The 22,400-nt window shown below is 38.4% G+C and overlaps 1 protein-coding gene and 1 pseudogene across 21 annotated transcripts in view; one reads left to right on the top strand and one right to left on the bottom strand.

Annotated features, from left to right (window-relative positions):
* MYH10 (myosin heavy chain 10) overlaps positions 1-22,400 on the bottom strand; it is a 154,464-nt gene that overhangs the window by 75,295 nt on the left and 56,769 nt on the right. For all 21 annotated transcript variants that reach the window (XM_063799771.1, XM_063799776.1, XM_009432768.5 and 18 more), the window contains 2 exons: positions 17,407-17,499; positions 1,628-1,691 (listed from right to left, as the gene is read on the bottom strand). In XM_063799771.1, coding sequence (XP_063655841.1) covers positions 1,628-1,691; positions 17,407-17,499 — 157 coding nt within the window. The remainder of the gene's footprint in view (positions 1-1,627; positions 1,692-17,406; positions 17,500-22,400) is intronic.
* LOC129137627 (small ribosomal subunit protein eS26-like) lies at positions 8,890-9,318 on the top strand (annotated as a pseudogene).

Here is a 22,400-nt window from a genome sequence, read left to right as displayed (position 1 = left end):
CTTACGTTCCTCACTGATCTTCCAGAATCATTGGTCTGGGAAGGAACTTAAAGATTATACGTGCTTCCCTCACTCAGCTCCACTCTACCCCATCCTTCCCCTAACTTGGATTACATTCCAAGAATACCACACTATATGAGGAACTGTAAGAAGCTATTAAAAATGAAGTACAGTTGTTTAAGGCAGGAGAAGCTCTATAATACCAGATTAACACAATTTTATAAATAAGGAAGCCATGGTATAAGGAAATTAATCAAAATAATATAGTTAATAAGTGGTACAGTTAGGAACCAAAAACTTGGCTTGACTCCAAAATGCATGCTGAGAGTGCCCACAATGCTACCCTATTGAAAGCCTCCTATATGAGAGGCACTCGCCCCTTCACACTCAGCAGCACATGTAACTTTCCCATATGCCTTGACAGCTACGATGAGATTAAGCACTAGTCTTCCCTCTGCTGCTCTGAAGAACCAGTGCGGCCAGTACCTACGCCTGCTGCTACCCACCCTGCCTGGGCTTCCCAGGGGGCAGGTGGCACAGTCCCCAGCAGCTCCTGCATTTCAGACCACTGCACACCCAGCTGTGTATCTTATCTGGGGCTCAGATCCACAGTTCTTGATGCTCCCGGAGTTCCTATGGGTTGACAGTCACACTGGCATCTCAGAGAACGTGGATCACAGCTTTGGAAGATGTTTGCCTCTCTTGAGGTAAACCTTCCCTGGGGCCACCAAAGTAAATTAATTCTGTATGTGTCAGATAGCCTGAATTTTAAGTCAGACTATCCCACACATCCTCCACATCTGGTGAAAGACACACTCATATGAATCATGCTCTGACACACCTATATGAAGAAAGCTGAACTGCAGATTCATTCTCCTGTCATTTTCAAGTATTTCCAGATTTTGCTGGCTGTGAGTCTATTTGGAGGCATAAAATACTGTTCTTAACCAGAAAATCATGGTCTATCCCTCGAAGGATAGAAACAATGTATTTCTATCACTGGAGATTATTCTATTAAGTACCCGAAAATTGTCATCTATCTTTCTAATTGGCACACTATCATTCAGAATCATTTCTATTTTATTATATCTCTACTCAAATGTGTTTTACCTGGGTATGTATGTGCATACACATATATAAACCTTCTTATGGCCATTCTATGCAGGTGACATTTCTTAGGACTATTCTATGTACTTGACATTTTATTTTTTTCTCCAGCTTTATTCTACTTAACACGAATTGAGATTACTTTAACTCTGTAATCTTATAAGGATGTTTTCAATGATTACATGCTCATCCTTCTAATATCAGAAATAGATGGTAAAAAGTGGGCTAACAGCAATAGGGGGAGGGCAACTGCATTCATCTGAATGTCCTATACCACACAAACACTGTGGCACTCTCCACTTCCCCAGCCATGTGAATAAGTTATGGCCTGGTTTTACAAACAACAAAACAACTTGGAGTTAATATTCACTAGTTGAAAGTATTTGAACAAGGCATGCTATCTCTGGGCTCAAGTTTTATCATCTGGATTTTGGGAGTGATATCACAGACGGTTGCCATGGGGTTGTAGGAAGACTAAATCCTTCTTTATTTTGGATTATACATTTATGAAAAAGGATACATGTTTCAATGTTGGCCCCAACGATATAGCCAGTTACATCAAAGTTGATCCGAATAAATTTGCCCTGAAAATAAATTAAAAAGAGAAAATTGAAAATAAGTAAGTACATACTGGATATGAACACTAATAAACTAAGAAGACAACAAGTATCCATGAATTAGTTACAATAATGGATCTTATATATTGCCTCAAACAAAAAGAAAAAAAGAAAACAGGCTGTGATACATTTCAAAAAAGTAGCAACAGAATAGGCTATTTTCCTGGACTATAACATAATAAACTTAGAAATTATTAATAAAAGAAAGTAGTGAGATCCCAGTCATTCAGAAGTTTTTAAAAGCTCTTCTAAATAATCTGCAATATGAGAGATTTTAATAGTTTTAAAGGACCACTCTATCCAGCACTATAATGGTAGATTTAAAAATCTGAATAGTATAAATGATTTCCTAGAAAAACAGAAATCCATTCAAGAAAAAAAAAAAAAACCCGAAAACTTAACCCATAAAAATAAAAAATAGTAAAACAGAATTATTTCTTTAAAAATGCTGGATTAGTCTTATGAAACAATTTTACAAATTTCTAAGGAATATTTGATTTCTTTACTATATATAACTGTTTTAGGGAAAGAGGAAAATCGTGATTATTTCATCATTCATTTTATAAAGTTGTCATAACACTGAGTACCCAATCTGATAAAGATATTACAAGGAAAGCAAGCTGGGCGTGCTGACTCACACCTGTAATCCCAGCACTTTGGGAGGCCAAGGCAGGTGGACCTCCTGAGGTCAGGAGTTCAAGATCAGCCCGGCCAATACGGTGAAACCCCGTCTCTACTAAAAATACAAAAAAATTTAGCTGGGCATGGTGGCGCATGCCTGTAATCCCAGCTACTCGGGAGGCAGAGGCCGGAGAGTCACTTGAACCCAGGAGGCGGAGGTTGCAGTGAACTGAGATCGCGCCACTGCACTCCAGCCTGGGTGACAGAGCGAGACTCCATCTCAAAGCAAAATAAAAGCAAATATGGTATGGTTATATCTTACTTATAAAAATATATGTAAGGAGAATCGCTTGAACCCGGGAGGCGGAGGTTGCAGTGAGCCGAGATTGCACCACTGCACTCCAGCCTGGCAACAGAGTGAGACTCTGTCTCAAAAAAGAAAAAAAAAGAAACAAGAAAAAAAAATTAAACATGTTAAACATTTTGCAAAACAAACATAATGATCAAGAATGGTTTATTCTAGGACTGCTAAGAAGGACTGACACTAGTAAACATACCAGTATTATTCATCATATAAACAGTCAAGGGATTGGAGGGCTTCCTTTGAGGAAACTGACAAGCTGTCTCAAGTTTATTGGGAAATGGAAAAGGACTTAGACTAATCACAACAATTCTGAGAAAGAAGACCAGGGCTGGGGGAATCACACTACTTGATTTCAAAAAGCTATAAATTTACTAGGACAGTGTGGTATTGGTGTAAAGACAGAGATACAGATTAGTGAAACAGAAGACAGTCCAGGAATTGATCATGTATGTAAGTTAATTCATTTCAACAAATGTGTCAAGGTAATTTAATAGGGAAAGGAAGGACAGTCTTTTCAATAAATGGTGCTTGAAAAATATGTAAAATGAAACAAAACAAAATTAAAGGAACCTAGACTTTTACCTTACACTACATATAAAACTTAAAGCAGATCACATACCTAAATACATGGGCTAAAACTATAAAACTTCTCAAAGCAAACAGGAGAAAATCTTCATGACCTTAAATTAGACAAGGATTTCCTAGACAGAATGCAAAAAGCATGAACCATAAAATAAAAAACTGGTAAAATGGATTTCATCAAAATTTAAAACTTTTATTCTTCAAAAGATACCACAAAGAAAATGAAGAGAAGCCACAAACTGGGAGATAATATTTGGGAAACACATGTGATAAAAGGCTTGTTGCCAGAATATACAAAGAACTCTTATATTTCAATAGTAGGACAAACAACCCAATAAGAAAACGAGGTAAGTGATCTGAATAGACACTTCATCACAAAAGATACGTGAATGGCCAACAAGTATATGAAAAGATGTACACTATCATTAGTTATTAGGGAAATCTAAGTAAAAACAGCCACGATGAGACACCACTATATACCCAGTAGAGTGGCTACACATTTTAAGAAAGACTAGCAAAGATACAGAATAACTAGAACTATCAGACAACCCTGGTGAGAAGGCAAAACGGTACAGCCAGTTTGCCGGTTTCTCACGGCGTCAAACACAGATTACTCTATGACCCAGCAATTCCATTCCTGGGCGGGGTTTCACCCACAAGAAAGGAATGCATGCATCCACATGGACTTGTACATGAATGTCCCCAGCCACTTTATTCTTAATAGCCCTAAACTGGAAACAACCCAATGTCCACCAACTGGTGAATGGATGAAGAAATCGTGGTATATTCACAAAATGGAACACTACTGAGCAATGACAAGGAATAAACCAGGGACACACCCAACAACGTGGATGGATCTAAAAAGCATTCTGCTGTGTGAAAGAAACTAGACATAAAGCACTACATACTATATGATTCCATGTACTTGACATGCCAGACGTTACTGAAAACTCTAGGGACAGAAACAGGTCAGTGGTTTCAGGGGCAGGGGCAGGCGGAGGGAACTGACAACACAAAGGCAAAAGAAACCTTTCTGGAGTAAGGGAAACATTCTTCCTCTAGAGCATGGTGCTCACTACACCACGTACACATTTATCTAAACGCACTGAACTGTACACTGAAAAAGGTGAATTTTATTGTATGCCAACATTTCAAAAACAATCAAGGGAGAGATCTTAGGAACTCCTAGATAAATGCCAATTTTAAAAATGTAACTCAACATCTGTTTTACACAGATGAGCATGGCCCCTGTGCAAGGATGACATTTGGATCTGTGAAGCATTCTATAACATAATAATAATAATAATTCAATTCTGTGTATTTACTATAAACATATTAAGTTAAATATGCTTCCCTATTCAAGTGAAAGCCGTTAGATTTACACTCTTCTGCTTATGGTGCCAGGCAGCTTGCCCATCCTTTTACTTACTACTTTAGGGCCCTTCTCACCCTTCCCAAAGTGTTACTTTTTCCAGTGTATTAATATTTACCTTATATTAAAAAAATGAGTAGTCAGTTTGGGATGCTACCTACTAAAGAAGTTCCTCAGCTATATTTTATTGTATGCAAATTACACCTCAATAGTTGATTTTAAAAAAAGAGGAATCACTTTCTAAAATGAATAATCCATTGTATTTTTGCTCAATATTATGAGCATTCATTAAGAACTCACCTCATTTTCCTATTAAAAAAAAACCCAAACCAAGCTAGCAAACAAGGTGAAAGGGAATGTGTGTGGGGAGTGTGGGGGAAGAGCCCTGGGAATATACTGACTTCCCGCCTGAGGAACAAACTGTGATCAGCTTGCAGGATTAAGTTCTATCTCAGGTGTGTGTCAAGGAGCTCCTTTAGCACTCCTGGTTCTCTTTCCAAGTGTCCTAACTCTGCCCCACCAAAATGTACCTATTCTATTTCACGTTATCTGACAGCACTGCTTTGCACTAAGAAATACTTGACGAGCTTGATATACTCAGGCACTATGTCGTCATCACAACAGAGGTGCATTCCATGAAGGGCCGGCTCCCAGTGCCACTAAACCACGGAGTGTTCAAGAGGGAGTTGGAGTAAGAAGCAAAGGCATTTTGTGACAAACAGGCTCTCGCTACATCTTACAAAGTCATGAACAAAAAAACCACTGATGCTACATAAGTTATCAAAACAAATGGCAAAAACAATATTACTCTGGACATGAGTCTAACACACGTGACAGTGAAAGTCGACAATGTAATAGAAGATATGAATTTAGGATTTCTTTAGAAGTTAGGATGGTGTTAGTCGCCAAACCTGCAATGCCCTCTAGCCTAGATACTGATTTTATGCCATCAAATTTACTGAGGTAATGATTTAAATTCCCCTGGAGACCACAAGGCAAATCCATCATTATGAGGCTGCTTGACTATCAGTGGTGAGCATTTAGTATTTTTCTTCTATAGAGACCTTGTTAATTAAGAGTCGCAAAATAAAACTGACAATTTGTTTGGTTAGTTTTGTTTTATGGTGTGGAGAGAAAGTTTTGTTTGGATTTTTGTTTTAATAGGAGAAAAATTTTCCCTTCTTTGAGATAGGCTAAACAAATAAGCACTCTACACAAATAATATAATTATTGGCATGAAGAGATGCTGACCTAATGCTCCCCAAACTTAAGATGAACACTGAGGCTGTGCTTTTTCAACATCTGAAGAACAATGTGGTCTGTGCACTTCCACACATAGCACAGAGGTGCTATGGGAACATAGAGAAAGGAGGAGAGAAGGCTTCACAGAAACAGTGCCAGCCGAGCCTACCAATCTTAGTGTTTACCACATACATTAGCTGCTTCAAGCTAAATGGTATTTCAAAGATAGGTGCTGTGCTTAAGTTCACTTGAAAAAAACAAACAAAAAAAAGCAAAACAAAAACAAAAACACTACAAAGAGTAGGAGTCCTTGGCACACTGCAATCTAATTTCAACTTCTAAGTTGTAACACCTACTATGTTGAAGAGATACAACATTCTGGGTTAATAGCTATTCTAGATAGCAACTATAGGCACCCTTCTCTCTTCTGCCAGTAGGCTCTTACTTATTATTGCCTTTGCATTGTCAGAATGCAATAGTTGAATATACAAAATTCTGATAGCTCATATTTTGTTGACAAGAGAAAGATCTTTTTTGCTCTGTAATTATAAAACATTTTCATCTTTAGATTTGTAAGCATCAATTAGAATGGTCAACCCAATGACTTCTCTCATTTTATATTATCTATTTCCTTCTAACAATTTTCACATACACACCTGCTTTCTGCATTTGTCCACTTATGAAACTTATCCAGGTACATATTGGTACAGAAACATCATACAAGATTAAAGAATACTGTTATTTTAGCAAAGAGATGAAATAACAGTATTCTTTAATCTTATTGCAAAATACTAAGGAAAATCTTCCTACAGAATGACCACCTGGATGCTAATGTCATGTTTCTTTTTTGCCCTTAGAAATATACATAATTCTTGAGTTTGAGAAAATTCTAGGCTATCACCTGGAGACTCAATCTGAGACTCTCTTTATATAATTGATTTCATCATCATCTTTACAGTCTACCATGCTATCTGTCTCTCTGTATTCATCTTCCGGTTCATCCAATGTTTGTGAAATGTTTTTCTGTCAATTTCCTTCTCACTGACATAATGACTAGAAATTGAAAACTTCTGATTTTTCAACTGTGTTCACTAAAAGCTAAAAATAACCTACAAAGATGGTTTCTCTAGTTTTCTTTCATACCTACTTGAAAGACAATGCAATGTTTGGGGTGATATAATAAATAAATCAAAAGATGATGCAATAGTTATTACTGTAGCATCCTTCTAGGCAATCCCATTATTCTTATTATTTTATTCTTTTTTTAGCATAGTTGAGAATAAATGAGTTAACAATGAATCAATTTCTAAGATGACAAAACAGCAAACTATTTCAAGACACAGAAACAAATAAGATCACTAATACTCCATAATGTATCTTAGATTTATAAAATGCTTCAATGGACCCATATGTAATTACAAGAGAGAATGAACTTCATTCTATTTTAAAAATAAGTATATTTTATCTTTGTTTTTTGGAAGACCCCTAAGAAAGATTTAAGTTAAAAAGCTATCAATCCTATGAATAGTTAGAACTGTTCAAAAAAGAAACTGAAATTGGGTCCTGATGTTAAACTGATGGTTAAAATTCTCCACAAATTTTAAACAGCTGTATTATCTATACAATACCTCATTGAGTTAATAAAAATATTGCTATTTTAAGAGACAGTAGTCAAAAGGCAATGTTATTGCTACAAAGCTGCTAAGGACACACGGCCAACGTGACTGCCCGGGCAAATGCGTTCTCAAACTTCTCATTTTAATGCTGCAGAAAGGTTCATCAAAATCATATGGTATCACCTAGTTCTTATTTTAAGAAAACATTTCACTAAAAAAAATTCTTTATATCCAGTAATATAAACTTTTAGCTCTCACCAACATGTATGTTTAACTTCTTTATTAAGTATATATATATCAACATGCGGTTTAAGCTTTCAACTCCGAATACTATTTCCTTTTTTTTTCCTTTACCACCTCAAATAAATTAGAAGTTCGAAATTCATCAAACAAAACTAATTCTTTATTTGGGCAATATGATAACATTAATACACAGATAACTTTGAATTCTAGCAACTGTAAAATCTAAACTTAAATGTTATTTACCGTATATTTAGTGAATTTATTTTTCCCTACCTTCACGGGACATTAAAATAGGAAAGGAAGTTAGGTTCAAAGGAGAAATGGGGCTTTGTAGTCATCGCTGCCACCTGAAGCCACCTGCCTCTAGCCATGGTCAACGCCACTGTGTTCTTTTGACATCATTGTTGATGGTAACTCCTTTGACCCACGCAGCTCCTTCGAGCTGTTTGCCGACAAAGTTCCAAAAACAGTGGAAAACTTTCGTGCACTGAGCACTGGAGGAAAAGGATTTGGTTATAAGGGTTCCTGCTTTCACAGAATTATTCCAGGGTTTATTTTATCTGCCAGGGTGCTGACTTCACACACCATAATAATGCCAGTCCATCTACCAGGAGAAATTTGATGATGAGAACTTCATCCTGAAGCACACAGGTCCTGGCATCTTGTCCATGGCAAATGCTGGCCCGACACAAATGGTTCCCAGTTTTTCACCTGTGTGGCCAAGACTGAGTGGCTGGATGGCAAGCACAAGGTCTTTGGCAAAGTGAGAAGAGGGAGTGAATATCATGGAAGCCATGGAGTGCTCTGGGTCCAGGAATGGTGAGACTGGCAAGAAGATCACCACTGCCAACTGCGGACAACTCTAATCAATCTGCTTGTGTTTGATCTTAACCACCAAACTATTCTTTCTGTAGCTCAGGAGAGCATCCCTCCATCCCACTTGCTCACAATATCCTGTAATCTTTGTGGTCTCACTGCAGTTCTTTGGTTTCCTTATTCCCCTCGACATCAAGCTGGATTGTAGTTAAGCTTAGGATTATAAAATAAAAACTCAGTAACAAAAACAAACAAAGGAGAAATGGGAGAAAATTAAGATTTGGGGCCTCTCCTCTCCGGTCCGTGCCTCCAAGATGACAAAGAAAAGAAGGAACAAAGGTCGTGCCGAAAAGGGCCGCGGCCACGTGCAGGCTATTCGCTGCACTAACTGTGCCCGATGCATGCCCAAGGACAAGGCCATTAAGAAATCCGTCATTCGAAACATAGTGGAGGCCGCAGCAGTCAGGGGCATTCTGAAGCAAGTGTCTTCGATGCCTATGTGCTTCCCAAGCTGTATGTGAAGCTACATTACCGTGTGAGTTGTGCAATTCACAGCAAAGTAGTCAGGAATCGATCTCGTGAAGCCCGCAAAGACCGAACACCCCCACCCCGATTTAGACCTGCGGGTGCTGCCCCATGTCTCCCACCAAAGCCCATGTAAGGAGCTGAGTTCTTAAAGACTGAAGACAGACTATTCTCTGGAGAAAAATAAAATGGAAATTGTACTTAAAAAAAAAAAAAAAAGATTTGGGGCCTCTGAACAGGTGAGCTGTAGAGAAATGTTCCAAAATAATTCAGACATGTGGTCACTTACTTAGATAAATAAGCAAAGTCACCAACATGCAACACTCTATTCCTCATCAGTTCCCTAGCTTGGTGTCCTTTTCACACCTAGGGTCCATAGTGGCACTAGCCATGATAGTGAGTGCCAGTGAAATATCTTTCGGCTAGATGCAAAGGGCCAAGCAAAGAGCAGTGAAAGAAGAGATGCATGGAGAACAATGATGAAGGAGACAGGGCTGCAGGGGCCTGTGGTGTGGAAGGAGGCAAAAGAGAACGGTATTTCTGAAAATATATTTGGTAACCAATAAATCTCGGTTATAAGCCAAAGCACTAACATGTATTCTATTTTAAAAACACTTTAACAAAACAAAAACCTTATGAAGTTGAAAATGGTCAACTTTCTAGCTAAATGACACTCATACTCAGATATTTTACGAGACATAGCCAAGCACTTTGACAACCTGACAAAGTGAAATTTCAGAAGCAAAAATGAAAAACTTTACTGAATATCCCCAAGTGATCTAGGACTTAAATTATTCCCCTTCATGTTGGATACGCTGGCAAATCAGGTAAGATGCAGGCCATGGGACCTGACGTCACTTGAGTGTTGGCCACTTGGCCAGATAAGCAAAGGTGACTTTTCTTTCTTCCTTGGCGGCAGGCCGAGGGGAGGGAATATCTGTTAAAAGTTAAAAAAGCTTTCTCCTCACATCTATAATAAATACTTTCAGAATTAACATTTTTATTGAAACACATATCTAGACTAAATTGGAAAATACGAGTTTTACTTTTAAGTGGGAACGCTATCTTTAAACATTATGTGAAGAAATCTGTGCCGAAAATGCCCACTCCATAATTGATTTGCATAAAGGTCAGATTATGGTACTTAGAATATTCAATCGGAACTTCACCAGTAAAAACAAAAGCATGGAAAACCCCCAAAACATGACAAGTACCTTGTGTATTAATTACAGCTACACATTTTGATAACGCTTGTTGTATACCAATCCAGAAACAAGTGAAATTACACGTGTACTGTGAGAGCTCTCAACAGCAAAGACAACTAGAATTCTCTCATATATAATCAAATATAACTTGTTAAGGATTTCACTCAAAATGTGCAATAGGGAAACCTGGATATTTGATATTTTCATACCCTGAAGAAAATAAAATGAAAATTATCTTAATTAGTTTCAAAAATTTTGTTTGTTCTGAATTGACATCGATTTCTAGAATCTTTTCTGGGGTGATTATAATGTATCTATAGTAATTAAAACTAGATTAGTTATTAGTTAGCAACTTAATTTAGGGGCAATGCAGGTTTGTTTCATATTCTGAACATATTTTCCCCCTTCTTAATTTGGCATCTAAAGTTATTACATGATCTGCAGTATGCATTAAAACACATCAGCACAGATAGGGTGCTATGCATGTGTGTTAGCTATTTGCCCTAAATGAGAAAATCCATTCTAGGAGTAATGAGCTAGCACTTAATCCAAAGGCCAGATGGCTACCTTAAATGCTTTAGCTATCTTAATCTCCAAACCAAACCAGAAGCTTTGTTGTTAGTAAAATGAGTTTTCACATGCACTAAGTGGCCTCATTACTTAGTATAATGGATATTAGAAATCACTAGGGTAACATGAGTTGCATTAAGCCATGGACTGATTAGAAAGAGATATATATTAACTTCAAATAGAGCCTTAAAAAAAGATAAATACATAAATAAAAACAAAGAAAGATATATATAGACCCTCCCCAATCCGGGGTCAAGGGAACAAGTGTTGAGACTCCAGCAAGTCCAGGAGGCTGTATTGTTGGGGGTGCTCCTAGAGCTTCATACTAAATGGCTGTGTGCAGCCAGTGATCTGGAAGATGCTGGTTGCCTGGTGCAGACCATATTCTGTCACTGATACTGTCACATTTGCCTCAGTAAATCTTTCAAGTAAAGGTTTGGTTAGAGAAATTAAACAGAGCTGGGCTGCATGCAACTTAAAAAACTGTTTTCAGCAACTGCCTGCTGATAAATAGATATGAGGGTGCAGAATCCGGACATGCTTTCATTATAACCTGGTCGCCAAACTGTAAGGAGGATGCCTAGAGCCCTTACCTAGCTTTAACTGCTGGAGGATACTTATCTACCAAGAGGTACATAATAGTTGGAAATTGCCAGCCTGGCTTAAGTCAACTTGTAAAAAAAAAAAAAAAAAAAAAAAGAGAGAGAGAAAGAAAATAAAAGGAAAGAAAAGAAGGATTTGTGGAAATAGAGAAAGTGATTCTAACTAAAACTCTGTGAGGGAAGATGTACCTGCTGATCCAAACAATCATTTTGAAATTGAAGTCCCTGTTTTTAAAGTTTCATTATGAGAGATTCTTTTTACATAAATCTCCTCCATCTGGAATGCATTTTACTTCTCCATAAACAGAGAACTGGACTAACTGTGAACGATTATTTTCTTAAGGGTAATGCTCTCCTAAAGAAAGAATCCCTTTAATATAAACCATATGCTAGTATCTTTGAAAGAAAAGATATTCTTCAGGAAATTAGTCGTCTATATCAGATCAAAGAAATGGAACCAAATGGATTCTAAAGCTTATGGAGTTTATAGCCTCAAATATTTTCACTGTAAGCATGTAGCTTATAAATATGACTGCATGAAATTTCACTGTATACACAACTCATTTTTTAACATCGTATTACTCTTGGTATGACATTGATCTCAACCCAAGGCCTGGCCTGCCCACGGAGCAACTGCCTCCCTCATGTTCTCTACCCATGCTTCTAAAATGGGGGCATGCATATTCTCAGAGGATCTAGCATATGTACTACCTTCCCCGAGCTCAACAACATCATGACATGCCGTTGAAAACATATTACAGTTAACACCAATATGAAGGTGTGCTCTACAGGGCTAGGGAACCTTAGTTTTGACCCCTGGTATATTCCCAGGGCCTGGAAGAGTGTATGGCACTTTGCAGTGTCTGCCACATTTTCAGTAAATGAATTCCATAAAATCCATAAATATACCTGTGGGGCACTATGCTAGGAACCAAAGATACAAAGTCCCTACTGATAAAGATCTTAGACATTCTACTAGGAAAGATAATAAATACACAAAGTAATTAGTTACAGCTTGTGATAGGTGCCATGAGGGAAATAAACAGGATACTGTGATAGAGAATAATAGAAGAAATAGCCTCAGATATGGTTTTAGACTAACTAGCTAGTTAGGAGAAGAAATGTGGACAGATCTGAAACACCTTCTAGATGTTTAACCAACAGGATTCACTGTTGGCCTGGACGTCGGCCATGAGAAAAAGGCTGATTCCTAGGTATTTTGTCTTTCTAGGTTTTGCTATTGCTTTTATTTTAAGTTTAACCAACTGGGTGATTTCATAATACCATTTATTGACGTAAGACATAAAGGAACAAATTTTGAAAGGAAAGGAAAAACTTTCATTTGGAATATGTTAAACTTGAAGAATCTATTGACATCCATTTGGAGATATCAATTAAGCTGCACAGTGGCTGGCAAAGAATAGGTGCTTAATAATTAAAAGAACTAAATAACAAATCAAACATCAAAATTACACAGAATTGAATTTAAAAATGAGTCTACAACAGTTTCTTTCAAACCCCAAGAACCAACACCCATAGAGAAATATTAAAGGGGAATTTTAACTGAACATTATTGAATCAATGGACCTAATTATTTTTAATGGAGCTACTGAGATCAACTACTTGTTTTAGTACTGTGTAGGTAACACCTTATGATAACAGTAGATAGCAATAAACTATTACTAAAAAAAATACGTATCAATAAAAGTTGACTTTCTAAGAATTAAAGCCCAAAGTAAACAATTTAAAGATATCTCTGTTTCTTGGTCGAATTGAAAGCTACGTCTAAGAACAATGCCTTAATAAAAAATCTTTTTTCTACTAAAAACAAATCAGCTTTTACTATATTAGAATGCACTTATTATATAGTAGTGCAGGCACTTTGGAAGGTGGTACTTCAGCTGAAATAGCATTTGTTGAACATTTGGATTCAATGGCTAATTCCTGCTTCTTTCCTGTGTGCTGCTTCCAGGTGGCTAGAAAACAATCTAATTCTTCCTACCAGCAGAATGTAAAATAGGTTTCTATCAGACTTGATTGTCAACCTTTGAAATAGGATGTATAAATAACAAGCATTAAATAGACTCATGTATTACTTTGCAAATAAATTTCAGAAAATAATTACCTTAATTTAGACTATAATTTGAAGGAACGATCTAGAGCAGGGTTTCTCGATCTTAGCGTAACTGATATTTTGGGCTCAATAATTCTAAGCGGTGGGGACTGTGCCATGCATTGGATGATATTTAGCAGCATCCTTGGCCTCTACCAACTAGATGCCAGTGGCACACCACTACCCAATCTCCCAGTTAAACAAAGAAAGATGTCTCCAGACACCGCCAACGTCCCTTGGGGAACCTCCAATTAAGAATCACTGACCTAGAGTCACTCCAGTTACAGGTTAAAACCCTACATACATCAATGATGGAAATCACTGTAAGGATTCATAGTAGCCATGATAGCCAAGACCACCTCAATGATCCCCACCTCTGGTATTCACAGTTCCCTCCCACACAGTATCAGGGTTGGTTTGTATGACCAATAGAAGACAATAGAAGAAGGCATGTGATTTCCAAGGCAGGGTGTGTAACTTCTGTCTTTCTCTTGGATCACTTGCTCTGGGAGAAGCTGGCTGCCATGTCATGGCAACATTCAAGGAGCCCTATGGAGAGGCTGCCTCCAAGGCCAGGAACTGAGGCCTCTAGCCAAGAGACATGTAGGATAGGGACCTCCCACCAAGAGCTACCTGAGGAAGATTTGAAGGAGATCCTCCCACCTCAGTCAGGCCTTCAGATGACTACAGCTGTAGCCAACATCTCAGTGATGACCTCCTAAGAGACCCTGGGCCAGAGTCACCCAGCTAAGCTGCTACTGACTTTCTGACACACAGAAACCATGAGATAATCGATGCCTGAAGCCACCAGGTTTTAGGATCATTTGTTACGTAGCAACTGATAACTAATACAGAATTATATCTGTCCAAACACTAAAATAATGAGTTGAAACACACCCTGGCAGGGGGATAAATCCTTACACTTCGTAACAGAACCACTACATTCTTTACCCAAGGACACAAATGACGGCTTAGTAGCAATTTATCTTTTCCAGGAAAAAGCGGGGCCACTGAGCACCAAAACTGTCTCTCTTGAATTTAGGGTATGGTTTTAGGGCTGGGGGTGGGGGAAACAGAATAGATTAGTAACTTGATTTCTGTGGTAAGATAAACAATTTTCCACAAAGAAGTCCTTGAAGATCTTGATGGAGATTCACATACCAAAGCTGGCAGCTCACTGTTCCTTCTTTCCTGTGATATAGCCACTAAACACAGGGCATTTCAGTAGGAAAATTTCAGATTTAGTTGTGGCTCAGGCTCAATGGGGATGATCCAGGAGAATGACGGAAAGTCTGAAGGAATGCAGTTTCCTCAGATCGTTTCTAAACCCACGAGTCAAGTCACAGGCATGCCTCCTACTGACACAGGCACATTTGTTATCCCACTTTGCACATAAAAAGCTAAATTAATTACTAAATGAACTTGGATTAAGTGAATCTTCAAATTTTATCTTCCTGGGAATAAACAATATTCCAAGAAAATACATCCCTATTTCTTACATAACTTGGAAAGCATCTTGCACTGAAACTATCTCTGAAGGTGCTATGGGCTGAAATGCGGCCCTGCACAAATTCCTGTGTTGACGTCCTAACCCCCAGGACCTCATGATGGAACTGTAATTAGGAAGAGGGTCTTTAAAGAAGTCATTACATTAAAAAAGGGTCATTAGGGTGCACCCTACTTCAATATAATTGGTGTCCTCATAAGAAGAGATTAGGACACAGACACACACAGAGGGAAGGCCACGTGAAGACATAGGGAGAATACAACCATCTATAAGCCAAAGAAAGAGTGCACAGTGAATCAGCAAGAGAACTAACATAACCAACTCCATTTTTGTTTAAGGGGCCTTTACCCATTCCTGCACATGGACAAGGATAATTTTAGAGCACTGAGATAATATGCAAAAACAGCAATCAGGTAGTTTTTAAAACTAACTCTGAGATTAAAGGAGAAGTGTATGAACAACTATGTTTCGTTAAAGATTGATGAGAGCACTGTGACTTGACTAAGGACAAGGATATTCCCAACCTCCTTGGACCCTTGCCGGCGCCCAGATGTCTGTGGTCGTCAGTTACCTCTTCATCCCAACCCTCTCCCCTTCCCCCTGCCTTAACATAAAAACAGCCTAAAATGTATTCTGACTTGAGAGGGTCCTCTGGGACACTAGTCCACCATCTTCTTCGTTTGCTGGCTCTCCAGATAAACCTGCTTTTCCTCCCACCAACTCTCGTCTCTCGTGGGTGGCTTTCAAGTGGCACGCAGCCAAACTTGGGTTCAGTTATGAGAGGCCTCAGAAGAAACCAATCCTGCCAACACCTTGCTTCAGACATCTAGCCTCCAGAATTGTGGAAAAGTACATTTCTGTTGTTTATGCTGCTCCCAGTCTGTGGTACTTTTATATCACAGCCCTAGTGAACTAATCCAGAGGGCTTTATGGTTGCCCTTGTGTTTGCTGGGTCCTCTGTGATCCTGAATCTGGTCGCTTCCACTAATCATAGCAACCACACCATCGGTAAATTAATGTGCAGACCATGATGTTATCTCAATTTTAAAAAGCGTGTCACAACGACACTAGATCCCCCAAATTATCCATCAATGAACTGCTAGAACTGAGGTCTCTTTTACTCTGGCGTTCTTGACTTTTACCAATACTTCAGAGCAGGGAGAAAAAAAAGGGAAGAATTAATTTGAACAACTTAAGTGGAAATAATTGAACAATGAAGTCCTTCTTCAATCTAACAGTGGAAGGGGTTTCTGAAACTTGATGACCATAATCCAGGGCAAAAGACTTACTGGAGGAATGTCCGTTGTGTTGAATATGGGTTTAGAGATGATTTGCTGTGACAGTGTTGAAGGTGAGCAGCTGGGGTGGAGAGGGGCAGTGTCTCTGAAGTAACAGAGACCTGGCCATCACTTAGGATAACATTCTCAGGTGAACAGGTACAGCTAGTCAAACTGAGGAGGAAAGTAAAGCTTTCAAGTTGAATAGCTAAGGAGAATTTTTAGGCTGGGTGTGGTGGCTCATTCCTGTAATCCCAGTACTTTGGGAGGCTGAGGCTTCCAGCGATCCTCTTGCCTCAGCCTCCCAAAGTACTGGACAACATAGTGAGACCCTAGTCTCTAAAAAAAAAAATAGTCACTCTTTTAAATTAGCCTGGTGAAGTAGCGTGAGCCTGTAGTCCTGGCTCCTTGGGAGACTGAGGAAGGAGGATGCCTTGAGACCAGGAGTTGGTGGCTGCAGTGAGCTATGACTGTGCCACTGCACTCCAGGCTGGGTAACAGAGCAAGACCCTGTCTCAAAAAAAAAAAAAAAAAAAAAAAAAATTTAAAGAGAAGTCATAGTAGTGACAAATTATTCCGAAGTCCAAATTCCACAGGAAATAGCAAGGTAGGAAAAGGTCAGTTTACCACATCTAATGCGTTGAATGTTTACTATGCATAGTGCCGGGCTAAGTGCTCAACGTGCACACCATTTATTCTCTACTCCGATTCCACTGACAGGTGTTATTATCATGCCCAATCAAAGATAAATAAGCTCAGAGAGGTTAAATTACATATCCATAAAATAAGACAGAGTTATACATTTCTGTATGATAAAATGATGAAAGTTACTTACACATTACCTTTTTTCTTTTCAAATGTGACTACTAGAAAATTTAAAATTACATATGAGCTTGTATTATGTCTACAGAACTACATCTATTAGCTTCTTAAAATCTAGGAAGAAAAGTAATTAATTTGCTTAATCACAGTAGACATTTAACTAGAAATCTAAGGAATTAAAAGCTTCTGGTGCTTTGAAACTTACAAAACGAGATGAGTTATCATTTTTCACAGTCTTCGCATTTCCAAATGATTCCAGAATTGGATTTGCTTGCAAAAGCTGCCGTTCAAGTTCCCCCTAAAAGACATTACACACACACAAATAAAAGCAGATGTACGTTAATCTAATGTCTTTACTCAAGTCATCAGGGGAAAAATTTCTAAAAAAGAAACTGCATCTTTTCCTCAGTTCTTTCATTCTGTCTGCCATCCAGCAACTTTTGTTGGCTTCTTAATCCTGGTTATGATAATGGACTCTACTAAAGGAAAAAATTAGCATCTATAAAGTGATCACAAGGAGAAAAAAATGTCACGCTGAACAGAGAAGATCAACTTAAGCATGGGGCACGTAAATCAGGCAGAGAATTTTGAAAATAAAACAGACTGGCTTTCATGAAATGAAATTTAGCACGACACTTCAATTAAGAACATATTAATACTTGTTTATTTTAACTCTGCCTTATTTGAAAACTTTAAGGCAGTTAATTTAACAGTTACCACTGTATTGATGTAGCACTTTCCAGTTTTCCAAGGAGTTTCATATACTATCTCTATCATATAGACAGGGCAATGTCTTCACCTCCACTTTCAGAGGATGGTAAAGACGTTGATGCTGCTAACTTGCTCAGATTTAAAAGGCTAAGTAGAGAGGATTCGGTAAAATGTCTGCTTTAGTCGGTGTCTTTACTTATATGTAAATTAGGCTATAAAACAGATTCTACAAACAAAAGGTGGAAATATATTAATACGTACTTTAATCATGAAACACAATAGAAAGCTGTATGAGAAAGCATGATGCCATTTCTGGCCATGAAAAGCACCAGAAGTGATGTTGTGTTTCTGGAATGTAATTTCAGAATTATATTTTATGACTTAAATCAATCTGCTTTTTCCAAACATAAATCTTACCCCTATATTTTAAAATACCCACAGTATTTTAGACCTAAAGAAAAACTAAATAAAAGCCACTAGGAAATGCGATACTCTAAGCAAAAAAGATGAATATAAAGAACCTCACATGAGGCTTTTAAATTAGTGGCATTTGGTATGTGATGCACTCCATCACCATCAAATTAAAAAAAAAGAACAAATATATGTCATCCGTACAGTTCTGTCACGCCGCCCTGGTGTGGACTGTCACTCAGCTGAAAGGGTGGGGAAGTGTTCCTCAGGCACATTACACAGGAAGGCGACCTGCTCCGCCTACATCCATTACAGCATGATCTGGACTATCCGCATGTTCATAGGTCTTAACTACAATCTACAACCGTGTTCAACTGAAGCCAGTCAGGAACCAGTCTTGTCGAGAACCTCAAGCTACGTGGATGTCATTACATGGCATCAGTTTATTTTCTTGGCATTAGACAGTTTCCTCCCTGTACAACAAATCTTCTGTTTTCCTCACTTCAAAACCCTTACCAGACTATTTTTCCTGTAAAGTTTTTTTTTGTATTTTTTTTTTTGAGACGGAGTCTCACTCTGTCGCCCAGGCTGGAGTGCAGTGGCGCGATCTCGGCTCACTGCAAACTCCGTCTCCTGGGTTCATGCCATTCTCCTGCCTCAGCCTCCCGAGTAGCTGGGACTACAGGCACCTGCCACCATGCCTGGCTAATTTTTTGTATTTTTAGTAGAGACGGGGTTTCACCATGTTAGCCAGGATGGTCTCGTGCTGTAAATTTTTCTAAACCATTACCTGCTGCCAAACTGTCTTAAGCATGGTATCCTGAACAACTTTGATGACTGAGAGCCATTGTTAAAAATGCCAGTCAGGGGCCAGGCGCGGTGGCTTACGCCTGTAATCCCAACACTTTGCGAGGCCAAGGCGAGCGGATCATGAGGTCAGGAGATCGAGACCATCCTGGCTAACACAGTGAAACCTGTCTCTACTAAAAATACAGAAAAATTAGCTGGGTGTGGTGGCGGGTGCCTGAGGCAGGAGAATCGCTTGAACAGAGGAGGCAGAGGTTGTAACGAGCAGAGATCGCACCACTGCACTCCAGCCTGGGAGAAAGAGCGAGAGACTCGTCTCCAAAAAATAAAAAATAAAAATTAAAAATGTCAGTCATTATTCGGTGATAGACTGCCTTCCTCCACCCCCCCGGGGTCAGCAGTCAGTTCCATCAGCATTCCTATGACCAATATCTTGCAAAGCCCTTGGTATACTCACTTTGCATTAACTGTTTGGGTCTCTAAAAGCCTTTTTTTTTTTTTTTTAAACCTAATTCAATCTATGTGATGAGAATGTGGAAACTTGGAAAAACACTGGCATTCTAGTAAGTGGGACATTACCTTAATACTAAATATCTACTGCTAGACTTTGGATTCCTTAAAAGCACACACCATCCTACCAAATCATAAGAAAAAGACTTTGATAGTCCATCTTTAAAGAGTTTTCCTAACTTGGAGGTAAAACCAGTAATGCATATCTAACTTTAATATTACTTAGATATGGCTAAAAGGATTATTTGAGTCAAATTTTCTATTGGTTCTTTTCTTTTCCTCTGTGTGTGTGTGTGTGTGTGTGTGTGTGTGTGTGTATGAGAGAGAGAGAGAGAGAGAGAGATCCACTGATTCTATTCTTCTTGTGTTGGCTTCAAGTAACCTGGTTGTATCCCCTGTGCCTAACTCGGTCAGTATCAGGTCAAAATGATGCTTGGCAAATGCTTTGCTGAATGAATGTATAATCAGAGGTTCCACGGGTGTCCAACTCTTTAAATGTGAGGACATTTTTTGCTTATCTGTGATGGTGGATATCATGAAAATTATGCACAAACCTTTTTTTCTTAAATAGCTCATCAGCTATCGTTAGTGTATTTTATGCATAGCTCAGGACAATTTTTCTTCTTCCAGTGTGGCCCAGGGAAGCCAAAAGGTTGGAACCCAGAATTCTAGAACTATTTGGGGAGGGGATGGTGGTGAGCCAAAGGCAGCAAGAAGATTTATGGGTCCTCAGAGTCACCATGGTAATGGTGGACTCAGGCACTCCTCCGTCCCTGTTGCTGGTCCCACTACATTGATAGTGTCATGGTATCACTCCTACTAATGGATTTGTGGACATTGGTGAGACTGAGTAACGATCTCAAAAATTCCCCAAATGAATCCCCAAAAACCTGGTACAAAGCCAATTATCATAACATATAGAAATTAACATGAGATAATTTCTGTGTTGAACAATTTCATAATTAGATAAATGGTGCTAACAGATCTCAACCAAATTATGAAGGCATTTGTAAACCATCAGGGGGCAGTGACTATTCACTTTTCCTCTAGAATTGGATGGGCAATGTCCCTTGTTTCTATTCTATAATGTTATTTTGGAATGTAGAAAACAAGCAGCCTTAGCTATTGAAATGATTTTTAAAGTTCTAAATATTTAGAGTTATATACTGCTTTCAAAGTTTACCATAGTGAAAATTATACTCCTGGGTTTATAACATAGTATATAATATACACTTGCTATATGATATAGCATGAGTTCGAAATGGTTAAAAATATATACCTCTTTCAAAAGTCCAGTTCAGCCCGCAAGGGGACTCAGGCTGAGATCCGGCTGTACCTTGCAGGCCTGGCAGGGCAGAGCTGCAGGAAGGTTAAAAGCAGGCAGCAGCAACCAACCACATGTTGAAAACCAGACTCTAATCTCAACTGGCAGGCTCTCTATCACCTTTCTGTCTTGGTTCAGCACAGTTTAAACCAGGTTGGGGAAAGATACAAAGTCATCCTGAAGATGACTGGAAACACAGGGAGACAAGTGGGCTGGCTTGAAGGTATCATTTGTAGGGGACGGTCAAGTTTAAGAACTTAATCGATTATTTTCAAATCTGCTCTGAAATTGCACTATGTTGAGGCTTTGTGAACTCTGTGCTAGACTTTGAGGGTCTCTAAGAGCAACCTCTCTTGAGGAAAGAGGGCATACAGAAGCTGTACTTGCAGTTGGCTGGTGGATACTAAGGGGATATAGCCAAATAAGACCTTTAATTTTGTTTTAAAAAGTACACCAAAAGTTCATAGATAAATGTTTATTTCAAAAGTTAAGTATTGTCACTTTAATTTTGAAAACTGATTTGCTTATATTTGTTCATATTTTGAAAATGAAGATGAAATTTAAAAGGTAAACATAAAAGACTGACCACACCGCTCACTGGGATGGCTTTAATAAAAACACAGACAATGCCAAGTGCCAATGAGGATATGGAGAAACTGGAACTCTCACATGTTCCTGGTGGCAATGTCAAATGGTGCAGTCTCTTTAAAAATGTTTAACAGAATTACCATATGACCCAGCAATTTTACCTCTAGGTAGCTACCTAAGAAAAATGAAAACATATGTTCTCACCATAACTTGTACATGAGTGTTCACAGCAGCATTAATTACAATGGCCAAAAAGTAGAAAAAAATCCATATCCATTCACTGATGAATGGATAAACAGAACGTGACACATATTTAATATTATGGAATATTATTTGGCCATAAAAAGGAATGAAGTACTTATATGTGCTAGAATCTGGATGAACCTTGAATATATTATGCTAAAAGAAAGAACCGTCAGGGAGGACCACATATTATATGATTCCATTCACATGAAATGTCTAGAATACGCAAATACATAGAGACAGAAAGTAGATTAGTGCTTGCCAGGGGCTGAGGGGAAATGGCAGGTGACTGCTAATGGGTATGGAGTTTCTTTTGGGGTGAGGAAAAGGTTCTAAAATTGATTATGATAATAATTGCATAATGTGAATATACTAAACACTAAATCGTACACTTCCAATGGGTACATTGAATGGTATGTGAATTATATCTCATTTAAATTGTTTCAAAAAAAGAATGAGTAGATAAACAAGCAAATATATAAAGGACTGACAAAATCAGGAGCCTAGAAATGCCCTCTCCTTTGGGTTTACAATTCATACTACCGTTTAGTGATAAAATGCTGGATGTACACTCATGGTTCCTCGGGATTTAACTTTTGCTTATA

The sequence above is a fragment of the Pan troglodytes genome, chromosome 19 (genome assembly GCF_028858775.2).
Source record: "Pan troglodytes isolate AG18354 chromosome 19, NHGRI_mPanTro3-v2.0_pri, whole genome shotgun sequence".
Lineage (NCBI taxonomy): Eukaryota > Metazoa > Chordata > Mammalia > Primates > Hominidae > Pan > Pan troglodytes.
Note: the sequence above shows the minus strand (reverse complement) of the source record. Positions and strands in the feature narration are given on the sequence as shown.